At 29.9% G+C, this 24053-nt stretch overlaps 1 protein-coding gene across 11 annotated transcripts in view; it reads right to left on the bottom strand.

The window, feature by feature from the left end:
* Nucleotides 1–700: 700 nt before the first annotated feature.
* LOC127701547 (cell adhesion molecule DSCAM-like) overlaps nt 701–24053 on the bottom strand; it is a 61870-nt gene continuing 38517 nt past the window's right edge. For 2 of the 11 annotated variants that reach the window (XM_052205472.1, XM_052205461.1), the window contains 8 exons: nt 9675–9797; nt 8655–8676; nt 8186–8248; nt 7363–7517; nt 5647–5766; nt 5373–5411; nt 3922–3954; nt 701–3167 (listed from right to left, as the gene is read on the bottom strand). In XM_052205472.1, the coding sequence (XP_052061432.1) occupies nt 3001–3167; nt 3922–3954; nt 5373–5411; nt 5647–5766; nt 7363–7517; nt 8186–8248; nt 8655–8676; nt 9675–9797 (722 nt within the window). In that variant the 3' untranslated portion in view covers nt 701–3000. The remainder of the gene's footprint in view (nt 3168–3921; nt 3955–5372; nt 5412–5646; nt 5767–7362; nt 7518–8185; nt 8249–8654; nt 8677–9674; nt 9798–24053) is intronic. The other 9 variants (XM_052205464.1, XM_052205463.1, XM_052205462.1 and 6 more) reach the window with 9 other exon arrangements.

Below are 24053 nucleotides of genomic sequence, written 5' to 3'. Positions count from 1 at the left end.
TAGATAGAGTTTCTTCTAGTATACAAACTGTATGCTTCATCCAAAGTTTGACAGGTAAATGTGAAGTGTACAGATTAAGTTCCAATATCTTAGTCATTATATGATTAATTATAGGACCAATTCCTAACAGTTCATGGATTTTTGATTGATAGAACATCCAGTAGTAAATATTTCATGCATATTTAGGATGACCAATTCCTTAGGATGAGTCTCCTTTTCTGAAATCATTGGGCATAGCCATCATTTGTCTATTTTAGAATTTTTTTTACCAAATTATTCTCTATTCAGTAGTTATAACAGCCATTGTTCCCTGTTTGGTAAATTCCATTCAAGCTCTCATCAATATTCTGCTTTTCTAATTTACAAATGATGTCATTTTTTTGTTTTCTTTGAAGGTTGATGATGCTATTAAATATGATATTTTCAGCCACTGTTACAAATAATCAGATATCTTGGTGTAAGAATTGAAAAGGCAGAAATCATGCAAAACTTCCATGTTTGTAAATGATCATACAGAAATAAAACATTTAACTCAACACAGAAACAAAATATTTAACTAAAAAAAACCATTGAGAGCATGCTTCAATCTTTTTCAAGAAGTAAAAAGATTCCCAACAATTATGCTCTATTTCCGTAACAGATGGTGACAAAGGATGCTAAGTGACGAGAAGAACTCAGCTTGAGAATACATCACAGGAAATAGTAATATATATATCTTTATTTTTTTCTCAACAAATGTTTCATATAAAAATTTATAATACATATGCTACATAATACAATATATAAAACTCATGCACTTTATGTGATGATCCAAATACTTCTTTCCAAAACAATTGGGAACAAAGTAACAATTGTAATTAAGAACACGAAATTTAACCTTAATAAAACATTGTTAACATTTAAAACTGGTAAAAATTGAACGAATATTTCATAAATAAAAATCTTAACATACCAACTTTATTAAATTACAATTAAATTAATTAAAACTTTAATTCACATTATGTTTTGTTAACAAAATATTCGAAATAAATATTAGTTTATAAACTAGATTCTTTAGCTGTTTAAGATTTTATAGTATCTTTCCTTTTACAATATCAGGGTTAATACTTAGTTATAGTTAAGTTGGGAAAAATAACTTATTTTGATATTTGCTAATTACTCTAACTATTTATCATTATTCTAATTAAATTAACAATCATTTATACAATATGGCATTTATCTCGCACATATTCAACTCATACATTTACTCTATAATAAATGCCTTTTGAATTGAGTTAAAAACACATCAATTACAGTTTGCTGCAAGTAATTCATGTCTTAAACCTTTTTTGTTTGGAAGTTACGTGAACATTGAAAGGGAGATAAATCCAAAAGTATGTTTCTGATGGGTATGGATAAATGTTTTAGAAAACAGAAGATATATGAATCACATGTCTGTTGCTTTTTGAAGCGACTTTCCAAGTTGAAATTTTTCATTTTTTGCAATTAGAACTGTAAGGAGGCTATTTACTATCTCCCCTAATGGACAAGATAAAGGGATGTAACTTTTAAATGTTCATCATTCTTCAAAGTAAAGATTTTATAATCATTTATTTATCTCCCTTTCCAAATAACTAAGGGCAACAACTAATTTTTTTCTACTTGGTCCATTGACAAAAGGAACATTACATAGTTTTCTTCCCAAATAACTAGATTGGGATAAAAAGTTGTAGATCTTATCAGTAGAAAGTTTATATTCAAAATATTTTTCTTTTTGGGACTTGTGTTTTCAACATTGTTTTATCAAAAATAATCTAGTTCACATACATGCATAATTGTTTCTCATGCTTTTAAAGCCCTTTCTGATCAAAACTCTACATTCATTCATCCATTCATTCATTCATAACCACATATTACATACAGACAACAACAAGTCATAAAAATATTTTGATCTTGATGAAAAAATGGACGTTTGTTTATACAAACATTTTGATATAAATGGTCATTAATAATTTATTTAAAACCCTTATTGGAACATAAGTAAAGAAATCATTGAAATATTTCAAAAGTGTGAGATAATCGTGCGAGATAATCGCAACAAATTTTTTTTTTTTAAATTGGTTTAACTGATAATCCCTGCCAAAAAATGTCAAAATTATGCTTGAATGTGAGCAAAAAATACTACTTTATGACTATAGAACATTTAAACATTTTAAGCCATTATGCAAAACTATTAAGTTTAAAAAGAAAAGCCAAATAGTTTTTATAAGAGACAGATGCTGAAGTACAAAAACATTCCAAATAAACTAAAAAACTAAAATGTTTCGTCATTATTTATGCTAAGCACCAGAAAATATTCATACAGCAACAGACCTCTTACATTTTCATCCACTGCATTTATAATCTCCATATACAAAAGCACCAATACAATCCTTTGGATTCATTTTGTGCAGAATAGTTCTATGCATAAGTCACATGATTCATGATGTATACAAATGAAGTCATATGATGAAAATGGCAAATGAGGCAATCATGTAATGAAGTTTTTTTCACCTGAAAAGTATGCATATTTGTTTTCTCCATAATGTAGGAAGTTATTGCGTATCAATGTATTTTTCCTTCAGGAGATCACCATTTCTCCCTATTATTGTATTTTAATTGCACTTTTTAAAAGCTTAATTCAGTCATCCATTGCACTTCTTCAGGAAGAGTAACAACACATTCATGCAATGTGCATTTTCTTACTTGAACCATTTCTCATCCATTTTTCTTTCCATCTTTTCCATTAGCAAGTATGGAAATTGACCAGTCAATTGTGCAAACAACAGTTAAATCGGCAATCACAACATTACAGAAATGGTTTTTCTATCCATAAAAGTTACGGATATTAGCACACAAATCCATGCCTAGAAATAACCGAAAATATAAAGCACAAAGGTTAAAAGGTCATGGATGAAAACATCTGAAGAAGACATGTTGAAGTGTTGCATAAAACGAACAACATCAGTCAAGGGAGACAATTTATACAACAACTTCATAAATAACCTTTTTTGGTGGTTTTGGGTTATCAGGAGTATTATATCCACTTTCTTGTCCATTGATTAAATCTCCTTTTCTATGTTCTGAAGACATATCTATATATTGTTTTTCTTTAATTGGTGATCTTGGTGAACCAGTAAATGAAATGTCTGAAAAAGAAAGGTTATATGGTTATCAAATGATTGTTACTTTAAAAGATTACTAATTTCTTGTAAACCCTGTACAAAAATCTTTTGTATAAACACTGTAGAATGAGCCAGCTAAGAAACAAATTTACCATGCATCACTGACATTAAGAAAAACATGTTTTTGTTTGTAATATCTTTAGACAGCTTAGTTTGAAAAAATGACGAGTTTTTGAGTTGAGTATTACCCTTACCTCAGTTTTACTTTTTCTCATTTTTGTTATATTTTTTGTTTGTTCTGTCACATTACTATGAGACCTGTATATATAGCTCAATCCTCCAGAAATGAAGAATGTATTTATAGGTTTTCTGACTTAACAGGTCTGATTTGCATATTTGTATTGTTAAGTTTTCCCCCAGAAATATTTAATAAGCAGACTGATTTTAGAAAGTAGAAGGCAGGAGGTATATCATAGGTAGGTTTTTATTGATAACTTTCATGATTCACATAAAAATCGATGACCAAATTGTGAAGTAGACGACTATATAGCCAGTAACCAGCTTGTTATTAGGTGAATTTAATTTTCAAAATTTAAAAAAAAAGTTTTACTGTTTCTTTATCTGTATTTTACAGACATCCGTAAACTGTATTTTTTCTATGTCTCTTTTTTATTGAAGCTATTTTTGTTCTGTTTGTGCTTTTAATAGACACAATTTCTGTCTTTTTTATTACCATGTTTTATACTGTTACCATTTTTACTTTTCATATGTTTCTTACCTGCTTGCTTTTCATTAAAATAATTGGACTTATCTGAAAATGAAGAAAGTTAAAGGTTAGTATAATTATTTACACTTCAACAAAGCATATATAATCTGCCATTCTAAAACATGTTATATATATGATGTCTCATGAATGACTGAATATTAATATGAACAGTTTTTGTATTAAAATATGGATATGAAAATAAAACTTGTGGAGTAGATGGAAATGACACAGAAACCTAAACTAAATACCGCAAAATGTCAGTACTCCAACACACAACAAACCAAAGCATAGAGCAAAAGTGTGGACACAAAGAAATGTATCACAGTCATTGAAATCACAGCAAAACATTTTATTATCAAAACTGTGAGTAAAGTCAGCAATTCTTAAAATAACTTCCGAAGAAACAAAGTAGGGCCTTATCTAAATTTGATAAAATTCTATGTCCTTTTTCAAACAACTTTGAAATTTATGAATCTTTTTTTTTTACTGTTTCTTCTCTAATGGCTAGCTACTATTACTCAAAATGAGTATTGTGATGTCTTCTATCAAGGTGAAGGGATGTGGAATTTAAAACTAATTAAAACAAGAGATCAGCTAAACAATTGTGTATTCCAGTTGAAGCAAATAACTTCAGAAAATTCAGACAGGTTAAGACAGGATATATCTTGAAAAGTTGTCATACTTATATAGAATATTTTTTTTGCCATCCAATTGCACAATTTGTTTTATGATGATGTCAATAATATCAAATATTTTTTTTGCCATCCAATTGCACAATTTGTTTTATAATGATGTCAATAATATGTATTCCATTATTAATCATTGATTTTGAATTTCAATAAAATTATTTTTTTCCTTTCATTTCTTATGTATAAAGTCTATGAATTCAAATACAAAATTCCACAAGCACAAATGATCTTTCCAATGACCACCGATCAACGAATAATAGTACTTTCCCAGTAGAAGCTTCACACATAAATACATTGATGTTTAGTTTGAGGTCTGAAATCCACACATTTCCTTTGTGTATAGTAGATGTAAATGACATGGAGTATATGAAGAAGAATGTCAAAAGATGTGTACATGGTGGATAAAATAGATATACAAAGGTGTGAACATATACCATATATGGTGTGTGAAACATTTATCAGGTGATAATGAAATGATTTTAAGACAAAAACTAAAAACAATCAAGCAGTGAACTAACATTAACAAAAAACATTCTTATTTTTCTAAATTTCATGTTCTATTCTACATTAAATATGACCTAAGCATTGTGGCTATAAAAACAACTATACCTTTTTATTTCATTTATTTTTTAGGCTATTTGCAAATAATAAGAACAGAATTCTGGGCAAAGTGCAACCAAAACTGAAACCATCAAGGTGACCCTTTATAAACCATCAAGTGACCCCTTATACCAGTTCACTTGTAGAACCAAATAAAATTTAAAGTATTCTTGCCTTGTTCCTCAAAATCGCTACCAAATCTTGGAACCTGATCTAAATTAAAATACTTAATTGGTTAAATCTTGAATGGGTAAAACCACCAAAATACTTTAAAAAAAAAAACTTTTTTTTTAATGTTTTTTCCGTATCTTTATTTATCTAAATAATGGCCAAATATATCCTGCTTTTATTAAATATAGATATGTTAATTAAAATCATTGTGCTTAATATACATTTATAGTGCAATCTTATTTTGATAGCGTAATTGTCCAAATATTTGTAAACTTACTGGCATTGAGCCTATTCATTTCATTTTCATATTCTGGATCATAAGACGAATCATGATCGATTGGGACATTCCCATTATGTCGTGGGAAAGGTGGGTAACCATTTCTGTTCATTTCAGAATCTGAAAACAGTAGGACAGAATTATGAAAATCATGCAAAGAGGAAGTTGATATACTGTAACAGGGTAGGTAACTCTGGAATCTTCTATCACTGAATCATTAATGAAAGTCTTATTAATCTGATGAATGAAAAGAAATAATGGAAGAACAATAATTACAATGTATAAAACTGGTGAAAAAATAAATATAAAATGAAATAAACAACAACATTCATCTAAACATTAACTGGAAAACTCTATTTACAACAAATTACAATAAACAAATTTAAACAATGAAAATGATTACTGGTGCCATTAGAAAGTGATTGATACAGGTGCAATATGTTGGCTAGCATATGGAATAGTAAAGGTATATTGTATATATCTCCTCATGTTTATATCCCCATGCTGGTTCAGATATAAATACATGCAAGTTGTAAAGGGCAATTTACATTTGTGTGCAAAGATACTCTTCATGTATAACAAAAGGTAGTTTATGTTTGTACTTGGTATTTTCATTCTTCCAAAAATCTGTCAATTTCAAGCACTTTTTATTGGCTATTCAGTAACAGTAAATCTCCCTGATGAGTAGATTTTTTTAATCTTTTTTGGTAGCTTAAGTTCTAAAGTCAGCATTGGTTAACTGAAGGTAATTGTAACATGTATACATGATGAAGGTTTTTAAGAAATATACATCATTTGCAATGAAATTGGGTTCATGTATATGACAAAATGTATTGATCTCTTGAATGATAAATAATTTTCACAACAGTTTATATAAGGTCCATGGCTTGCCTAGAGTATAATTAAGTTTTTTTAGAGATTTTTTAGGTGGCAGTTTAACATCAAGAAATCTACCAATGTTTAATATTGGCATCTAAGAAAATCTTTGATACAAGAAAATTGAGATTAAATCCTGCACTGCTTTATCCTGGCAGAGAAGATAGAAGAAACTTGTGCACTATTAAGCTGCTTATTTTTTTAAGCCAATTATCAATTCTAAAAATCAATCTTTATATTTAGTTTCAAGTTCTCGCTTTTAAGTTAAATAAGAAGGTGCTTAATTTAATTCTAACTGACGAAAAAAGGTCTTATAAATCTTAAATGTGTGATCTTAATTTAGTTGTTTAGATGAGTAAGCCTTCCTGTAGCATACACAAATATTCTTAGAAATTTAATCATTTAGTTGGAGAGAGATAACTGTATTACACACTTTCTCAAATTACAGTACAGTGAAAGGATAATCATGCTTATAAAATATATCTTTTGTGAAAGAGAAATCAAAGTTTTATTTGATTGATTGTTGCTTAACATCAAGAGGCAAATATTTAATGTACATTCAGGATTTTCACTATTTAAACAATTCATTCATTGTACAATACTGCAAACATTTCAAAATAGTTATTTGTCACTGAAAAATTGTTAGTATTTTCCAATGGAGGTTTATTAACACAATAACAAAAAAATATTATAGATACATGATTGAACTTCATGATCGTGTCTGACATTTGAATTATTGAATAAAACTACACTAGAGCAATGAGTGCATTGGGAATGTTAGATCGTGTGTGTTATATAATGTTAGTACAGGTAATAGTAAAGCAGCTATCAACTACTCACAATCGTCATGAGAATAAGATGGATTAATATACGAAACACCAGCATGCGCTCCATGAGTTTGAACTAAATCTAATCCTTGTATACCTGTGTTTTCATAACCTCGAGGTGGTTTCTGGGGAGGAATGGCATGTCCGTTTGCTGCTAGATTTGTTGATCTACAAATGAAACATATTTCACTTTATTTTTAAGGTCTGGAGAAAGTTTTTATATCCATATTGAAAGATTGAAAGTCAGATGTCGATGGTTCACAATGAAAATATTTGCAACCATTTTTGATAAAGACTTTTAAGCAAACTTTTAATATGGATCTCAATTGTGTAACTTCGGTCCAATCTGATAAAATTTTTCTTTTTTTTAGCGGACAGGTGGTGTGAAAATCTTTTCTAGCAGAAGCTTGACCAACAATGCATGTTTTTCTTACTTTAAAATTCAAAAGTACCAAAAACAAATATTTTTTTTGTAATGTTTCCCATCCAGCTGATGTTAACATGGTTAACAGAACTATAGGGTCTCCTGAAGCTGCTCATTTATACAAATACATTGTATGAATACAAAACTTTATCAAAATGGACCATGCACAATACATTTGAAAATTGAAACCAGATGACACCAGAGTCTACTCAAAATAGTTCTTTATATAAAAAAGAAGATGTGGTATGATTGCCGATGAGACAACTCTCCACAAGAGACTTTTATGTCATTTTTGAATATTCATAAAAATATTACATAAATCATCTTGCAAGCCAATAATGTAAACTATATGTAATACTAAGACTAACAAACAAGCAATATAATGGTTTTAGTGTGCAGGGAATGTTAATACCTTAGATACTCAAAAGCTACAGTCTGGTATTTGTCGTTGGTTGCAAATCGCACCGAGTGTCGCCTAAAAAATACGATTTCTTTTCTTTTATATTACTTAAAACAGGAAACTGTATCCATGCTTTGTGATTTTAGTATAAAATAACATGTGTTTGAAAGAAACTGAATATCTTTTTTTTTAATCGTTCTGTTTGAAAAACTTATGATAAACAGATGATTTGGACTTGAGAGTTTTGTGCAGAATATGACAAAAAGAGATGAAAAAACATTGAAACAACACATTTCCTTTCATGATTCATTAGACTGTATGTGTTTTGTCTTTTCAAGTGTTTTGTTTTCATTACTGTGGCCTTCTTCTGTAACATGACATAATAAAGATGTAAAAAGTAACTTCAGTTAGAAGGAGTAAAAAGTTTCTCCTCAAGTCTTGAAAAAACCTCTTTTGTTGATAATTAACTCTATATACTTACGTTTGTGGAGGTAACTGTTTGGCTGAAAAAAAATAAAATATTAATATTAAAAATCAGTTTCTAAATAGAAATATTTGCACACTATTCGTCATGTCACCTGTTTTCAAGAGATTTTTGATCTGTGAATCATGAAAGATTTTTTGAAAAGCCAGAAGCCAAATCAATCTGGGGTATCCATAAAAATTTAATATTGCGCTGTCATGATTATTTCTTCAAAGGAAGAAGCTAATGTTATAAAGAATAAAAGTCTTGAGATAATCATATCCCCTATTCCTCAGTACAGATGAAACTTTTCATCTACAGATCATGATAAAATGTGACATTAAATACATTGTGTACATATCTATGTCAATTATACACAAAGTAAACTATGTTGTTGCTTTCACCTATTAGAAATAAAAGAAATAAATACCATGTGTGTGTATGCACAGAATCCTTTTGTTTTAAGATGCTAGACTTATTAATCCATTATATTTGTCAGTAATCATTGCCTATCCCTGATGCTAGCATTTGAAAATGACAATACTAATTTTCCACAGTAATGAAAGTAATGCTGATATTGTTTTTTTTTTATTTATGGGGTTACCAGGAATATGCCTACAAGACAGCAATCCATAAAAAAACAAACAAAAAACAGATGTATTTTTGGAATTCTTGCTCATGTTGATGTTATTCAGATTATTATTGAGATGTATACCAGTAGATGCTTCTGATATGATGCTCAAAAATCATTTGGGACATTTAATAACTTTAGTATCCCGTACATTCTTTTTATATACAATATGTAAGATGGAGAAATCTGAACAAAGGACCATTACATCGTTCCCTTGATTTCTTAAAGTTGGGGATGCACATTTTGTTTCTTCCTGTATGTATGCATGAATAAAAGGAGATGTCAAATACAAAGAAATTAACTGTTTCCAGTTTGAAATTGAATAATTTTCTTACTGAAACGGCAAAAACGAATGTAAAACTGGGTATGATATAGATAGTACATGTAGTATGGGATAGGGATCGTACCTAATTTTCTTCTTCGACAAATAATACACACTAGTACAGTTAAAAGTGCTACCAATATAGCTGCACACACACACCCAATGATAATCACTTCGGTTTCAGTCAAATCTGGAGTACTACTGGAACCTGAAAATATAAAAAAGATGATTTTTGATATAAATTCAAAAACAACTGTGAAGAAAACAGCCTTATTAGCAAACAGTGATCAAAGAAAGATCAATTTGCACTAGCTGGCTTTTTGTTTCCTTCTTAATGAGACTTTACACATCAAATGATCCATTTTCTGTCCCTATCCAATATACCCTCATTTTCCACTGACAGTCCAAATTTCCCCAACCTGCAATCCAGTTGACCTCTATTACCGGACAAACCTATTGTATTTATTGTTAATTTGTTCTTGTCCTGAACATGCATGAAATAATTGCCACTGGACGTTTAGTAACCAACAATCAATCAATCAAATGATCCATAGTTTCCTTGCAACTGGACCTTAAAAGTATAATGGGGCATCCTTTCCTTAAAAAATTGACTTCATTCTTAATGTCTAAAAAAAACATTTCACTGTTTATAAATGGTACAATTAGACCATTATTCTGCACAAAGGCACGGTTTAATATAGATTTGTTGGCCACCTATTTGCCTTTTTACCAACAAAGTACAAGTGATGTTTACATTAAATAAACAACCTAAATAAACAAGTAAAAGTAAACAGCTGGTATAAAGAAACCATGTTTTACCTTTGCTTGCTTTCTGCAAATACAAGCCAGGATGTAAACCTACATTTCATACTCTCATCAGCACCTTGACTTATATATAACTGGATTTATAGACAGATGAAAATAATTCTATAATACGCTGGTGTAGGAGTTTGCTTTGTTTGAACCACCCCATGATAATTTAATTTCATGAAATATAAATAAATCTTTTGTATTTTAAGTATAAAGCATATATTATATTTCTTTGACTTAAGACCTTCTTCAAACAGTTTTTAAAAAAACTTGACATAATAAAACGATCTACTCCTACAGGACATTTTCTACAAAGTTGACTGAGTGCCAAGACAACATATGTTTTTCTTATCTGATCATTGACTTTTTAAGGACCTTCTTCACTCTAATATATGAGGTTTGAAAAGAGGGTCTAAGTGCACAGATGTATTATATTGAGTCTGGAAATCGAGGTACATTTTTTTATGTGCTGGAAGTTAATTTTTTATGCAAACATGTTGCATTTTTATCCATTAGTGTGGAACATTATTATTAATATATTTTCTGGGGAAAAAGTGAAATAATAACTTCCTAACACATTGTAAAGAGTATAACCCATTACCATCCTTGTATACTTTGATATAAAGCAGATATTTCTGGAGGCCATTATACCCAAGAGACATTGACAAACAATGTAAATTGTCAGCTACACAAATATATGTCATATTAAATGTTTTCTTGTGTTATTCTATACATCAAAGTTAAATTATATATAATTACATAAATATATACAATTATGTCTTATAGTTCTCTCTTATTGAAGTTTAAGGTTTTTTTTGCTTTTAAATCAAGCAATGGGATAAAAATAGAATTATAAAAACTGAGTCTTATTACTGGTCCTTTAATAATTATATTTTAAACAGAACTTAGAAAAAAAGTTAACTTTGTCATTTAAAGCAAAACTATACCATGTATACTTGTCAACGTATACTTGTTCCGCCTAACAGAAGTTCCACTGGAAACTTTGTTATAAACAATGTCATAATATCTGTTCCTGTTGGAACAAATATTCTATACCATTTATTCCGTTAGGAACATTCACTATAATATTTATTCCTGTGGAAATAATATTCCAGAATATTGTTTCCATTTGGAACTTATATTATGAAGGAACTTCTATTCCGTGACATACTTATTATTAGATTTTACCATGATCATAATTTGAATAAAGTTAACTTCGTCATTAAGCAAAACTATCAAAAATATATTAACCATGGAACAAAATTATAAACAACTCAAAAAGAAGCGTTAACTAATACTAATAAACAAGATACCAGTTAGCATGGTTAGGTAAACAAATTTTACTGTACAAATTCTTCATCAAATTATATATAATATTCTTGTTACCGATTGGGTTAACAAGGGAGATCTTTTAATTGCCAGAGGAAAACCAGTATATGAGACTTAAAACACTTAGAAATTGGCATCACTTTGTGTAAAAGCATTAACAAATGTTGATGTATCAAACTGGTATTTTTTATATAATGATTAACCAACTTCATGTTCCTTTTAGCCATTTGTTTTTACACTATTCATAGATGAAAATACACATGAAGTTGAGTCTTTCTAAAACAATGTAAAATAGACAACCCATCCTATAACAATTCTCCAATGTCATTATCGTCTTTTATATAAGATATGGAAAAATACAAAAACAAGCAATAAAAACAATAGAACAAAGGGAAATTAAAGCGGACTCTCAATGACGATTTAATTGAAGGCAAAAAGCTTCAGCTTAGAGATCTATCATAAAATGGTGGATAAAAATCAATAGTCGTCCATAAATCACCACCAAATGCTTTATTGATGGTCCTCCAAACACCTTAGGGTCAATGGGTCTCCAGACAATAGGGTAGGGACCAGATACTATTGTTGTATGGAAATTTATGGAAAATCAATATAAAATTTCATTGTTCACCACCTAAAAGTTGTTAGAATGAAAACTGGGATAATTTGTAACACATTATAGTGTTTTAATGTTGTTAGTAATTTCAAAAGAAAACATTGTGTCCTTTTTAACATTCCTATGTATTGGTGGTAATTTTTCATCTAATTTTCAAATACTACATACTAGAGGGAACATATATATTTAACCACAAAATATATAAATTTTTTAAATAACAATTTTTTTTGTTTGATGTACCTGATATATTTTATAATGAATTTTATGACAGGTAAATTATCACTAATTTTGAACTTGGTATGCATTTCTACTTGATTAGTCATATGAACCTAAATCTTTTTCTAACTAGAAGTCATTTATATTTTTTTCAATTTTATTTGCACAAAAGAGAGAAACAGCTGATACAATTAGCTCAACAAGTCAACATAAATTGGAAAATGAAATTCCCAGTCATTAAGTGGTGACATTCATACTGCCATTATGCTGGTGATTGTGGGAATATTTTCTCTTTTGAACTTTAAATATGCACTGAGTGTATCAGCTTATACAGTAAATGTGAAATTTCATGTGAAAATATCCAAGAAAACAGTAAAATATGAAGGTGAAGTTGTAGGATAGGGAAAGGGGGGGGGGCAGCTTGATGATACAGCATACTATATATAAGAATCTGTCTTTGGGCAGTCAAAGAGAAGTGAAAGAGATCCCATGAGTCAAACATCTGACAATGCTACGGCAAAAAAAAACAACAGTATACTATATAAAACATAACATCGAAAACCAAAGACTGAGCAACACAAACCCCACCAAAGCTCTTTCGAAATATAACATAGGAGTAAAAGTTCTATAAATACCAGCATTTAATTAAGCTAAAATCAAAACAAAACCGCACAAAAATAAAAATGCCAGAAACAATAAAGATCATTTCCCTTCCCCCACACAAAAATACCAAACAATTTACATCACATGCCATACCAATATCATAACAGATAGCACTTTTCTCATTAATGATAATAACAAATAAGTGTTCTCCTTGCAATATCAGGCCTTGGTTGTTGGACATTACAGATGCAAACCCCAGCCAGGGCAAAAAAACCTTTAATATGATATTATGATAAGATATGTGCAGTATACCTAATTGAGAAAGCATTGCCCAACAAAACAACCAACATATTAGTACCTAATGTCTTCTAAGTACTTGGAATGTTTAGTTAAGTATAATATGAATACAATAGGTAGGTCAAGCCAGAGCTTCTGGTCATTCAGTTAAATGTGAATGAGTCAACCTGAGGAATGAATCTATATATAGACAGAAAAGACAAATTATAATTTCTGTCTGATAGATGCAGAAATAAACAGCAAAACCACAACAAAATACATGTGTAATATTAAGGTATTGTCATTGCTACTTTGTAAAATGAAAAATCAAATGGTAATCAATTTAATCTGGGTTTTTCAGATTGGAAACAAAAACCACAAACTATTGAATGATTCACATCTTTTGTCACATGCTTGCTTTCAAACAAAGGACATAAAAAATTCACAATGTAGGATGCTTACCTAAATCTGTGACAGCATGTTTAGTATTGTATGCCATTTCTATCAAATAAGTCACATCGTTTTCTCAATTAGATGCTAAGGTTACTTCCATTTTACACAAAAATATGTTGTTCCCATGAAATGGTTCATGCATGATGTGTTATTTTTTTCTGGGGCTCTAAACAGGGACTTGACTTCAATAAATCAATTTAAAGTACAAGGTACACATGTCTAATGTATGACCCAGGGCAAATAAATTAAAAGTGTTGTTATTTATGGATCCCCCATGTCAAACCAAATGAGTAAATCTGAAGGTCAATATTTATCTGAATGTTAACTTCATTAGCAGTCCATAATGAAAACACAATGTCAACATAAAAGATCAATAGTATTAATTATCACATTCTCTGGTTTTTAATAAGAAACTGTCAACTTGTGCTTCATTTTAAATTATGGTGGAAAAAGTTTGAAACTTGTACTATAGATATATTTTTGTATCCTTATAAAATGTTTTCAATGTCTAACTAAATGTTAACCAACTCTCTTTCATATATATATTGTTACTTCATAAGATATCTAGATAATTTTAATCATCTCCACATAATTATGGTAGCTGGCACTACATCAAACAGGTCATTACTTATAATACATAGATGATATAAGATGTTTAGACATGTAAACAGTATAAATATTAGACATCAAATGCTGTGTTTGTTTGGGTTCCATCTACATCTAATTCTTTCTTCATCAATAATTAACAGATTCACATCTAACCTTTTCTGACAAATTGTTTTTCCCTTTACAGGACCCCTTAAGAAAGTGAATCCAGCTTTCATGTTAAACATGTGTTCAGTAATTATAAACACAGCAGGCAAATTCTTCTAGGTCATTATATCTTTTCAATACACAACTCCTTTCTCAATTCACTTTCAATTAACATTAACATTCAAGGCAATGGAAAAAGACCATTTAATTTATAATATTACATACTGAGAAAGAAGTTTTTTTTATAAATCTCTTTTACCAGTAAAGCGTTGGAAAAAGGCATTCAAATATGGTACACAAGTGCCTGCACATTGAACATACAAGTATATGAAAGATTTTTCCTCACATGACCACACGGTGTCAGTGTCATATTTGTAAATAATTTCAAATGTCAGCAAACACAGCAAAATAAATTTGTATTCAGAAGGGAAGTAACAAAAATATTTTGATTCCCTTGAAAATTAGGAAAATATTAAACAGCATAAGAGTTTATAATTTTTTTTTCTTGTTCCTGTATGTGTTGTTGAAAAAAATAGTTTTTTTAATAATAAAGTCAGAAATGTTTTGTCTCAAAATATGACTCCACCCAAAAGAAGAATGGTTATTTTCCTTATCTGTTTTTATTTCACACTGAGTCCTTGTGAGCTTTGTATTTATCCTGGTATCAGTTTTGATATCTAAAAAAGATTTATATTGGAGAAATATATAAACCTTTGATGGACCTTATTTGAACCTTTGATTCATGCAATAAGTTTTCCCAAATAAAATATGTTAATATGTATACCTATTCCCTACAAAGGGTAATAAAATGTCAGACCTTTTCATTACAAAGTCATAATAATTCACTTAACACCTTCTGTTTATGTTTACTGTGTAGTAAGATGGCAGTAAAGTCCTCATGTGACAAGCCTCTGGATTTATTATCTATATAAAACTCATGTAAGTTGATCACAAATCTCAAACAAGGTGGGCATCAGTCTCATTTTTTAGAATTTTATAACTTGTGTAATCCTTTCCCACAACTGAAAACATTTCCACTTAAATCTGATGTGGATTGATGCTCAAACCTTATACAACTATATTTAAACCAAAACTTTTTAAGATGGCGAAGCAGTCTTTAAATTTTATCTGCTGCAATTTATCATAGCCAAGGGACAACATATGCTGAAATACTTCTAATAAACTAATATGGGAGAGGTTTCAGGGCACTGTAAAGATGGTTTATCATGTGAAAGATGCCTACAGGTACCAAATGTAGACAAACAAGGTTAACATGTAAATGTCCTTACTGTGATCTATGGAAGCAAATCCCCCTCCCCCCATTTCAAAAAAAATTTAAAGCAAAGATAGAGATCAGAGTTTTGTATTTTCATTTTTTTTCTATCCTTATTTGTATTTAAAACCAAAACACAGGAGAGTACATTTGTTGAGACTGATAAAACAAAGCTTCCTTATTTGATAAAGATTAGAAACAGATATATACCCCAAGGAGTCTGATCACATCACGCAATGCCTATTCAGATATGTTCACACCCAAAAATCAATTGATTTCAGTAAAAAACAAAATGAATATCTAATTTCACTCAAGATGATTGGAAAATGTGATAGCATTATCTAAAAAATGAACAAATTGATTTTTTAAAAAGTGTTGCATGATATGTGGATTACATGTATATTGTTGCTTGTCACACTAAAGGTATATATGTACTGAGTCAATTAATGATCGAATGTTCTCTGACATCACCACGCAATCTGTATCCATACCATATTAATACTGTACAATGTACATGTATGATATTTTTTTTAGGGTTTATTTGCTCATTAAATTCTATAATATGTTTAAATTAGCCAATGGATGGATGTAGTGTAATCAATTTCCACTTAAACTGGTGCTGGTTGCTATCTTAAACTTTCTATCAGGTCTAGCTGTGTTGAATGCCTCAGTGTTGAACAAGAACAGTAATAAAAGCATTTTCCTCTACCATGGACTGGCTTTCATGGCATGAATATTTACCACATTCTGTCTCCTCCATAATTATATTAAGAACTATTTTTTTACACAAAAGTTACATAAAATTTCCCTTTGATAGACTTTATATCCTTTAGATTTCGACCACTTTTTTTACTTATTGAAACATATCCCCTGGTTCATCATACCATTGTAAGCATAACACATAACAAAGCATGGTTTATTAAGTTTCCACTTTAATACAACCAAATCAAGATTTTATAATGGGAAATTCAAATGCTAATGCATTTATGATTTTTAAATGTGGAGATTTCAGAATACAAATCTTATATAGGCATGAAAGGAGATCGATCAAGTCATTTCGTCCTGTTGACGGGATACTGAATATTGGACATGTTAAAGAAACCTAATCCCTTTACATACAATGAGTACAATACTTTCTGCTTCACTTGGTGGCATACATCTTTGTATTATACCCCACATTCTATTTTGAGGAACGCTATAAGAATGTTTATTGTGGAATACCTATTGTTAAAGCCTGTTTGTTGATGTTTTTTCTTTACTGCAAAGTGGTTTTTAAATCGACAAAGGGGGATTTTATTAAACCTCGACCTTACGAACAAAGTATTATAGATTTGTATATAATTATATAGTCATGTTCAAACAGTTCGACCAGGATCAGTAATGACTAACATTTTACCTGATTTCAGATTTTATCTGGTTCAAAATAACACACGACCAAACGGGACAAATAAATCTGGGTTACACAAATTAAATGTTAATATTTTACCTACCATTTACCTAGATATAATATAACAATATTTTCAAATCTTTAAGAAAAAAATTTTCCTTAAAAATAGATTTAAGCTTGAAGGAGTCTGACCAAAATAGGCAAGACATGTACTTAACACTGCTTTTGGTATCAGATTATTTATGCATTTAAAATTACATGTAGTGTTATACTGTTAATTCAAAGCTATATATGTTACATGCACTGTATGCTTTGCACGTATTTACAGGCTAGAAAATCTTTTAAATTCAATTTAAAAAGGAATTTGATAAGCTGAAATTAATACATTGTACAATGAAATTCATAAGCCATTGTTCTGTACAATGTCAGAACTGGAGTCTAGTTTTCTAACAAAGAAACAAATCTTACAAATACAACTTTACTATTATCTGGTAATATTAGTAAACTTGTCTGTCAATAGGAAAAATCTGGTCCTAGTTTAATTTCAATTTATCTTAAATTTTCATATTCACAAATGTCTGAATGTTGGAAATATACAAGAATTTTTTTTTTTGAAAGTCTGGCAGACTTTCAAAGATCATCAAACATTATTTGTATAGATTGTATTCTAAGGTCAATGTTTTAATTTAAGGATAAAACAAGAATGTGTCCATAGTACACGGATGCCCCACTCGCACTATCATTTTCTATGTTCAGTGGACCGTGAAATTGGGGTAAAAACTCTAATTTGGCATTAAATGTAGAAAGATCAAATCATAGGGAACATGTGTACTAAGTTTCAAGTTGATTGGACTTCAACTTCATCAAAAACTACCTTGACCAAAAACTTTAACCTGAAGCGGGACAGACGGACGAACGGACAGACAGACAAACGAACGGACGCACAGACCGAAAAACATAATGCCCCTCTACTATCGTAGATGGGGCATAAAAATCAGTTAGACAACCTGACTAAGCATACTGAAACAGCAATAGGAAATCCAAATTAGGGGTAAAAGTATGGCGTGGGGCTGGCAGAACAAGCACCTGCCATCATGATTTTGTTGAAGCAAGTTATACATATATATATATATGATTACTTTAAATATCAGCACAACCAAGTTAAATCTGCAAATTTGCAGAAGCCAATTTTTGTTCTTCCCTCGCCGGGATTCGAACTCATAACACAGTACATGATATATATATATATATATATATCTGTCTATTAGTGTGTATTGTGAATAGATGTCCTTGTTTAATACCTACGAGAAGGTAACACTTCCTGATAAGAAAGCTGATTTTTATGAGCTATAGTTAGCAGAGGGTATAAGGCATCTGCGCAATGCTAGGCGGTGTTGTCGTAGAAGTTTAAAGTGAAAAGTACAGTTTCCAGCACCGCTCGGATAGGAAGTAAAGATTCAGATCAACTCTGACATTGTTAGATTGATTTTCTAGGCACTATATATATGCATATATACATATATCATTACTTGATTACTTGGTTTAAAGGAGAATTAACATGGTTTGAGTCAATCTATTCTAAGACATTGATTTAAATATTCCCCACATTACTGCACACTGATAGACTATTGATTGTCTTCAGAAAAATTCCTCACCATAATTGTAAGCTGACCAACTATCATATCCACTAAAAGTCCATTCTATGTTCAAGGTTTTTCTACTGCTCATAACACTCAAGCAATGCAATAATACAAGAGTTTTTGAAACAAATCCAACTGGACAGGACTGGCTATTTTATACTAAATGTTACAACCCAGAAATGTGAGAAATTTTGAATAATGAACAAATATTACCATAGGGTTTATAATCCAAACTTCAGTAACTAAACACTATAATCTTTAAAACAAAGTCATTATGATTGCAAATTACGAAAGTTGAGTGCTGAGGAATGATTTGGTTAAGTGAAAAGTGCCAATTACTGTAGTCTGCAGAACCAATTTACCCAAATAAAATCAGAAATTTGACAACTACTTAAAAGATAAGATTTCAATAGTTATCTAGAAACTACTTCATACATATCATAGTACCTCCTCTGTAGGATCTAGATGTATTTTATCAGAATACTTTACTTTCCTTTTCTGACCCAGAATATAAATGGACCTGAAGAGTTAAAACCAATTAAAACTTTCACCCTTCATTATCAAAAGTTTGTTTCTATCTTTTCGTTTTTCATTACAATTCCACACCAATGTAAATATTTCCCAAACTAAAGACACTGACCGTAATCTCTCTTAATTAAAAGTGAGAGTTTTTGGTTAGCACCAAAGGTATTTGTGTAAACGGTCAATATTGACATTCCCGTGTTTTCTGCCACTTGTAAACCCCCCACTATTTATGAAGTGATATTACTCAGGTTATTTACATAAGATGGTCTTCAGTGTTATTTAGGATAAGACAATGTTGTTTTCTTTGGAGTTGAACCAATCAAGATAATATCTAAAATTCACTTTCCAATTTTCAACTACAGAAATCTTTTTTTTTCAAATAATATTACCATATTAATTTTATTGTGCAATTTTCTCTGATCTGAACCTTTCAAATTTCATGAAAATATTAGAATTTGATTTTATGCTGTTAACTCAGTCTGTTTAGATCAGCAAAAAAATAGTGAGACAAAAGAATAATGATTGTCCTGCCATTAAAGTTACAATATTATTCATGGTTGAAGGATGTTTTCTGCAGTAAACATCCACTGTCAATTGATTGACTATTCCACCACATATTCATTTGAACATCAGAGATGATACAAACTTGTTTTTAAATTACAGACATGACCATGACGACAAGAACAACCTGAAAAATTCAAAATTCCTCAGATTTACAATTCCATATTCCTGTAATTATGATTCCTAATTTTTTTTATTAGAAGTTAAGATGCTTTTTCCAGAATAAAATCGAGTTAAGGATGTACATGGAACAAAAAACACATTTTTCAAAGACATTTTTTTTCATTTCTTCATCAGAGAAACTAGTTGTGTTTTCTTCCATAAATGTGTGTTCTAACACCAGAAAATATATCAAACTTTATCATGAATATGCTATTTTATTGGAGCTATAGTACATATAAAAACAGTAGTCAATTTTATCTTTCAATAAACACTTTCCACTTAGGAATCCTTGATCCAAACCTTTGGAAAATCCAGAAAACTAAAATGAATAATTTAACTTTATTATTCATATTCAAGGTAATACATTTGTATTAAAGTACTTGGCAATGATTCTTAATCAATGTCAATTAAATTTTCAAATGGTATTACCATGACTCCATTAGACATTATTGGAACACATGGAATGATGACGATGATTATGATTAATAAGCTTTTATTAATTACTCGTGAGTCAGAGACAGAAAATGGGATTATCACGTTATGGTATAAAAAATATCCTCCAGCAAAAATGGTCTAGATAAACTGATTTCTTTTTTATCATAAGATTCATCTAGTCCAATGTTTAACTGTATAAGAAATTGAGAGTTTGAGAAGAATAAAGAAAAGAACTCAAAGTAAATAACTCTTGTGTGTTGATTTAACCTTTAAGATACTAGAAAAGATATCTCAAATTAAATGGATGAGAAGATGACATGCGAGCAATGTTTAAACAGGCTAAGAAAGTACTGAAAGTAACAGAAGTTCCTCCCAAACAAAGCAATCAAATACCTTAGACTGCACTCTCCCTCCCCCCCCCCCCCCCAAAAAAAAAAAAAAAACCAACCGCAGAATTCAATATAATAGCATAATATTTATCTCTAGTAAATTGAATATACATGATATTATTGATGCGCCTAGAGCTATTCTGACTGCCACATAATTTTAAAGCTCCACCATTTTTTTTTTATAGAAAATAGGGTTAAAATTTTCAATATTCATTTTTGACCAGATTACTCTAATTCTAGCTTATCCTTATAAGTCCATTGTTTGGATGTTAACCTTGTACAATAGAATTACATAATGTCTATCACAATTCAGGATTATCATTACAATGATCCCCCCTTTTTTAACATTCCAATGCAGATTATCCTTAAAGATTGTGTTAACACTTATCCTTAATCCCAAAGTTGTGTCAATTAAATGAGGATAAGTAAAAGGCAATGATGTAATTTAAATGTAAAATACAAAAACAATTCAAGTTTCATAATACATGAATGAACACCAGACCACAGGAAAACTAAGACACATTCAATCTTCAATACTGATGTTCTTTTTAATGCAAGACCGCTTCAGAACTTTCTAACAGTACATGTATTATTAAGACTCCTATAATTTACAATTATGTCCTGATCCATGGAGCAATGTACTTTAAGCATGGTATCTAGATTTTTAGAAAGTGAAAAAAAGATAATTTCAATTATCCTCGTCAATGTTTCCTTTAAGGAATTTTTGGTTTTCTTTTATTTTGCAATTAATTTGGTTTTATTTAGCTGTTTTTATTTAAAAAATACTGATGTGTCTTATATAGATGATTGGATGTCTAGCTTACTAAATTATATATCAGGTATCTTTGTTGAGTTTTTCTCACTCTCTAAAGTTCTCTTCAAACCCACTGATTCATCAGCTGTATGGAACAGGTAGAAATAAGATGGGTTTAGAATATTTTATAATATTCCCAGTCTCAACTCTTGCACTACAAAGCATGCATGTTTAGAGACTTACCAGCTAGTCCATTTCCTTAAACATGAGGAACAATTCTGATTACCTGTCTCATTACAGTCTGAAAACTAACTTCAAGCATAATACTGGATTTGCAACACCTGCCTTGTTTTGATGCGAGGACCAGATACCTCCTTTTGAAGGTAAATACACAAGGAACCTTCTAATCTTGTGAAACGTTGATTTATTTTTTACAAAAATAATATTTTAAACAAATATAATCATGGTAATAGGGGAAGTAGTAAATTTTCATATCATAATTTCTGCTGAATAGTTCATTTTCACAATTTAAAACTGCTTATTTTTCACAAGGGACTCTATATGACTCATAAAAACATCTACAAGGTGAGATAAAAAGTAAATATCATAAGAAATTTACCTATATTTTTATGCGACAACATGAAAATGACAAGTTTCTTATTGATTTGAAAGATAGAAAATTTCTCTCACCTGACATTTTGTTCTGTGTTGATGAATAATTCAATAGTTTTGTAGATATTATCTTCAGCTAAATATCCAATAATTAAAACTTCATCTGATTGTTGTGTCCAATAATATTTCACAAAATGTTACAAAAATCTTCATTTCCATTCAACTGTCACTTCTCCAAAAATTAATATTCTTAATTACTATTTCATTTAAATCCCAAAGGTACAAAATTAATAATACTGAAAGGATTTTCCCAGTAAAAATATGAATAAATACTTCTATTTCACCATGGTTGTCTATTTCAGCAATGAAATCAACATGGTGTACACATTTCCAGTAGGTAACAGTTTCTAGTCAAGGTATAATGTGGTTTTCTACTTCCACACTGATTAATGTCCAATCCAATACACAAAAAGGGGGAAATAACACATCACAGAAATTAATTAATAAACAAAATCTCAACAAATAATTCACTCCATTCCACTACATTCAGATGACCTGAATTTTCTTCAAGGTTGAGTGAAATCTACCCAATCAACAGTGAAAGATTTCCAGGTGTAACCTTTCAACCCTATCCAGGACAATAGACTCTCCTAAAGTTAATTGAATTAAACATTTTGAGCTGAGTTTATTATGTTATGGAGGGTGATTATCTAATTAAATTTAGACAGGTAGCAAAACTGTCAGACATGGTTATAAAATTTGATATGGAAATGTTTCATATTTCTCACATTTTACATGAATTAATTTATTGACAAATAAATTTCCACAGGCAATGAATATTTCAATGTCATATGTAAGTAATAGTGAACTTTCAAAGGCCCACAAGGGCAGAATTAAATTCTCAATTGCATTGTATCACAGGCACTTGTCTCTGAATTTTTTTTTACCTATATACATTAATATAGACTTGTGCCTGTGCCTTGTATGTGTGATAAAAGATTATTATTTAATAAAAAAAAAAAATTACAGTAGAGACATGCATATGTAGTATATATGTCTCAGATAGAAATATGAAACAGAGATTTTTTATTCTTAATTTTGATATAGTTCATCTGGGAAGACTGTGGTTAGATATTGGCCCCAAAGTTTATAAAAGTCCAATTATGGAACATCTAAAATTTGAAGCTTAATTTGTTTCCAAAAATTATAAAATATTGCTCTCAGAATAGTACCGATATAACCCCTTATATAAGTACAGAAATTATTTTTGCTTGACTTCCCCTATTTTAAAACTTTCCCTCCCAGGTAATTTAGATTTCTTTATGTAATCAACAGATGAGTATCTTTACTACAGAAATTGACAAGATGTAAACACAGGTCTAAAATAAATATTGATATAATCCTGGGATGAAATAATCAAATGCTATAGGCCATATGTCTGTTACATGTAATATTTACTATAAGCTAGGGGTCCTACAAAGGGAAAATATATTTGAACTGGTTCCCTCTTTGAACTTAATTCTTAATTTACTCACAGCATAAATCTAAGACTAATATCTAAAGATTTTTTTGCTAAAATTTCAAAGTATATGTTAAGCTGAAATATCAATATTGTTTTGTGATTTTTAACATAAAATTGTGGTGGTAATGTAAATCAATCAGCTATCTATTAA

Source organism: Mytilus californianus, unplaced genomic scaffold, assembly GCF_021869535.1.
Source record: "Mytilus californianus isolate M0D057914Y unplaced genomic scaffold, xbMytCali1.0.p SCAF_5, whole genome shotgun sequence".
In the NCBI taxonomy this organism is placed as follows: domain Eukaryota; kingdom Metazoa; phylum Mollusca; class Bivalvia; order Mytilida; family Mytilidae; genus Mytilus; species Mytilus californianus.
The sequence above is the reverse complement of the archived record's forward strand: the minus strand, read 5'-3'. Positions and strand labels throughout refer to the sequence as shown.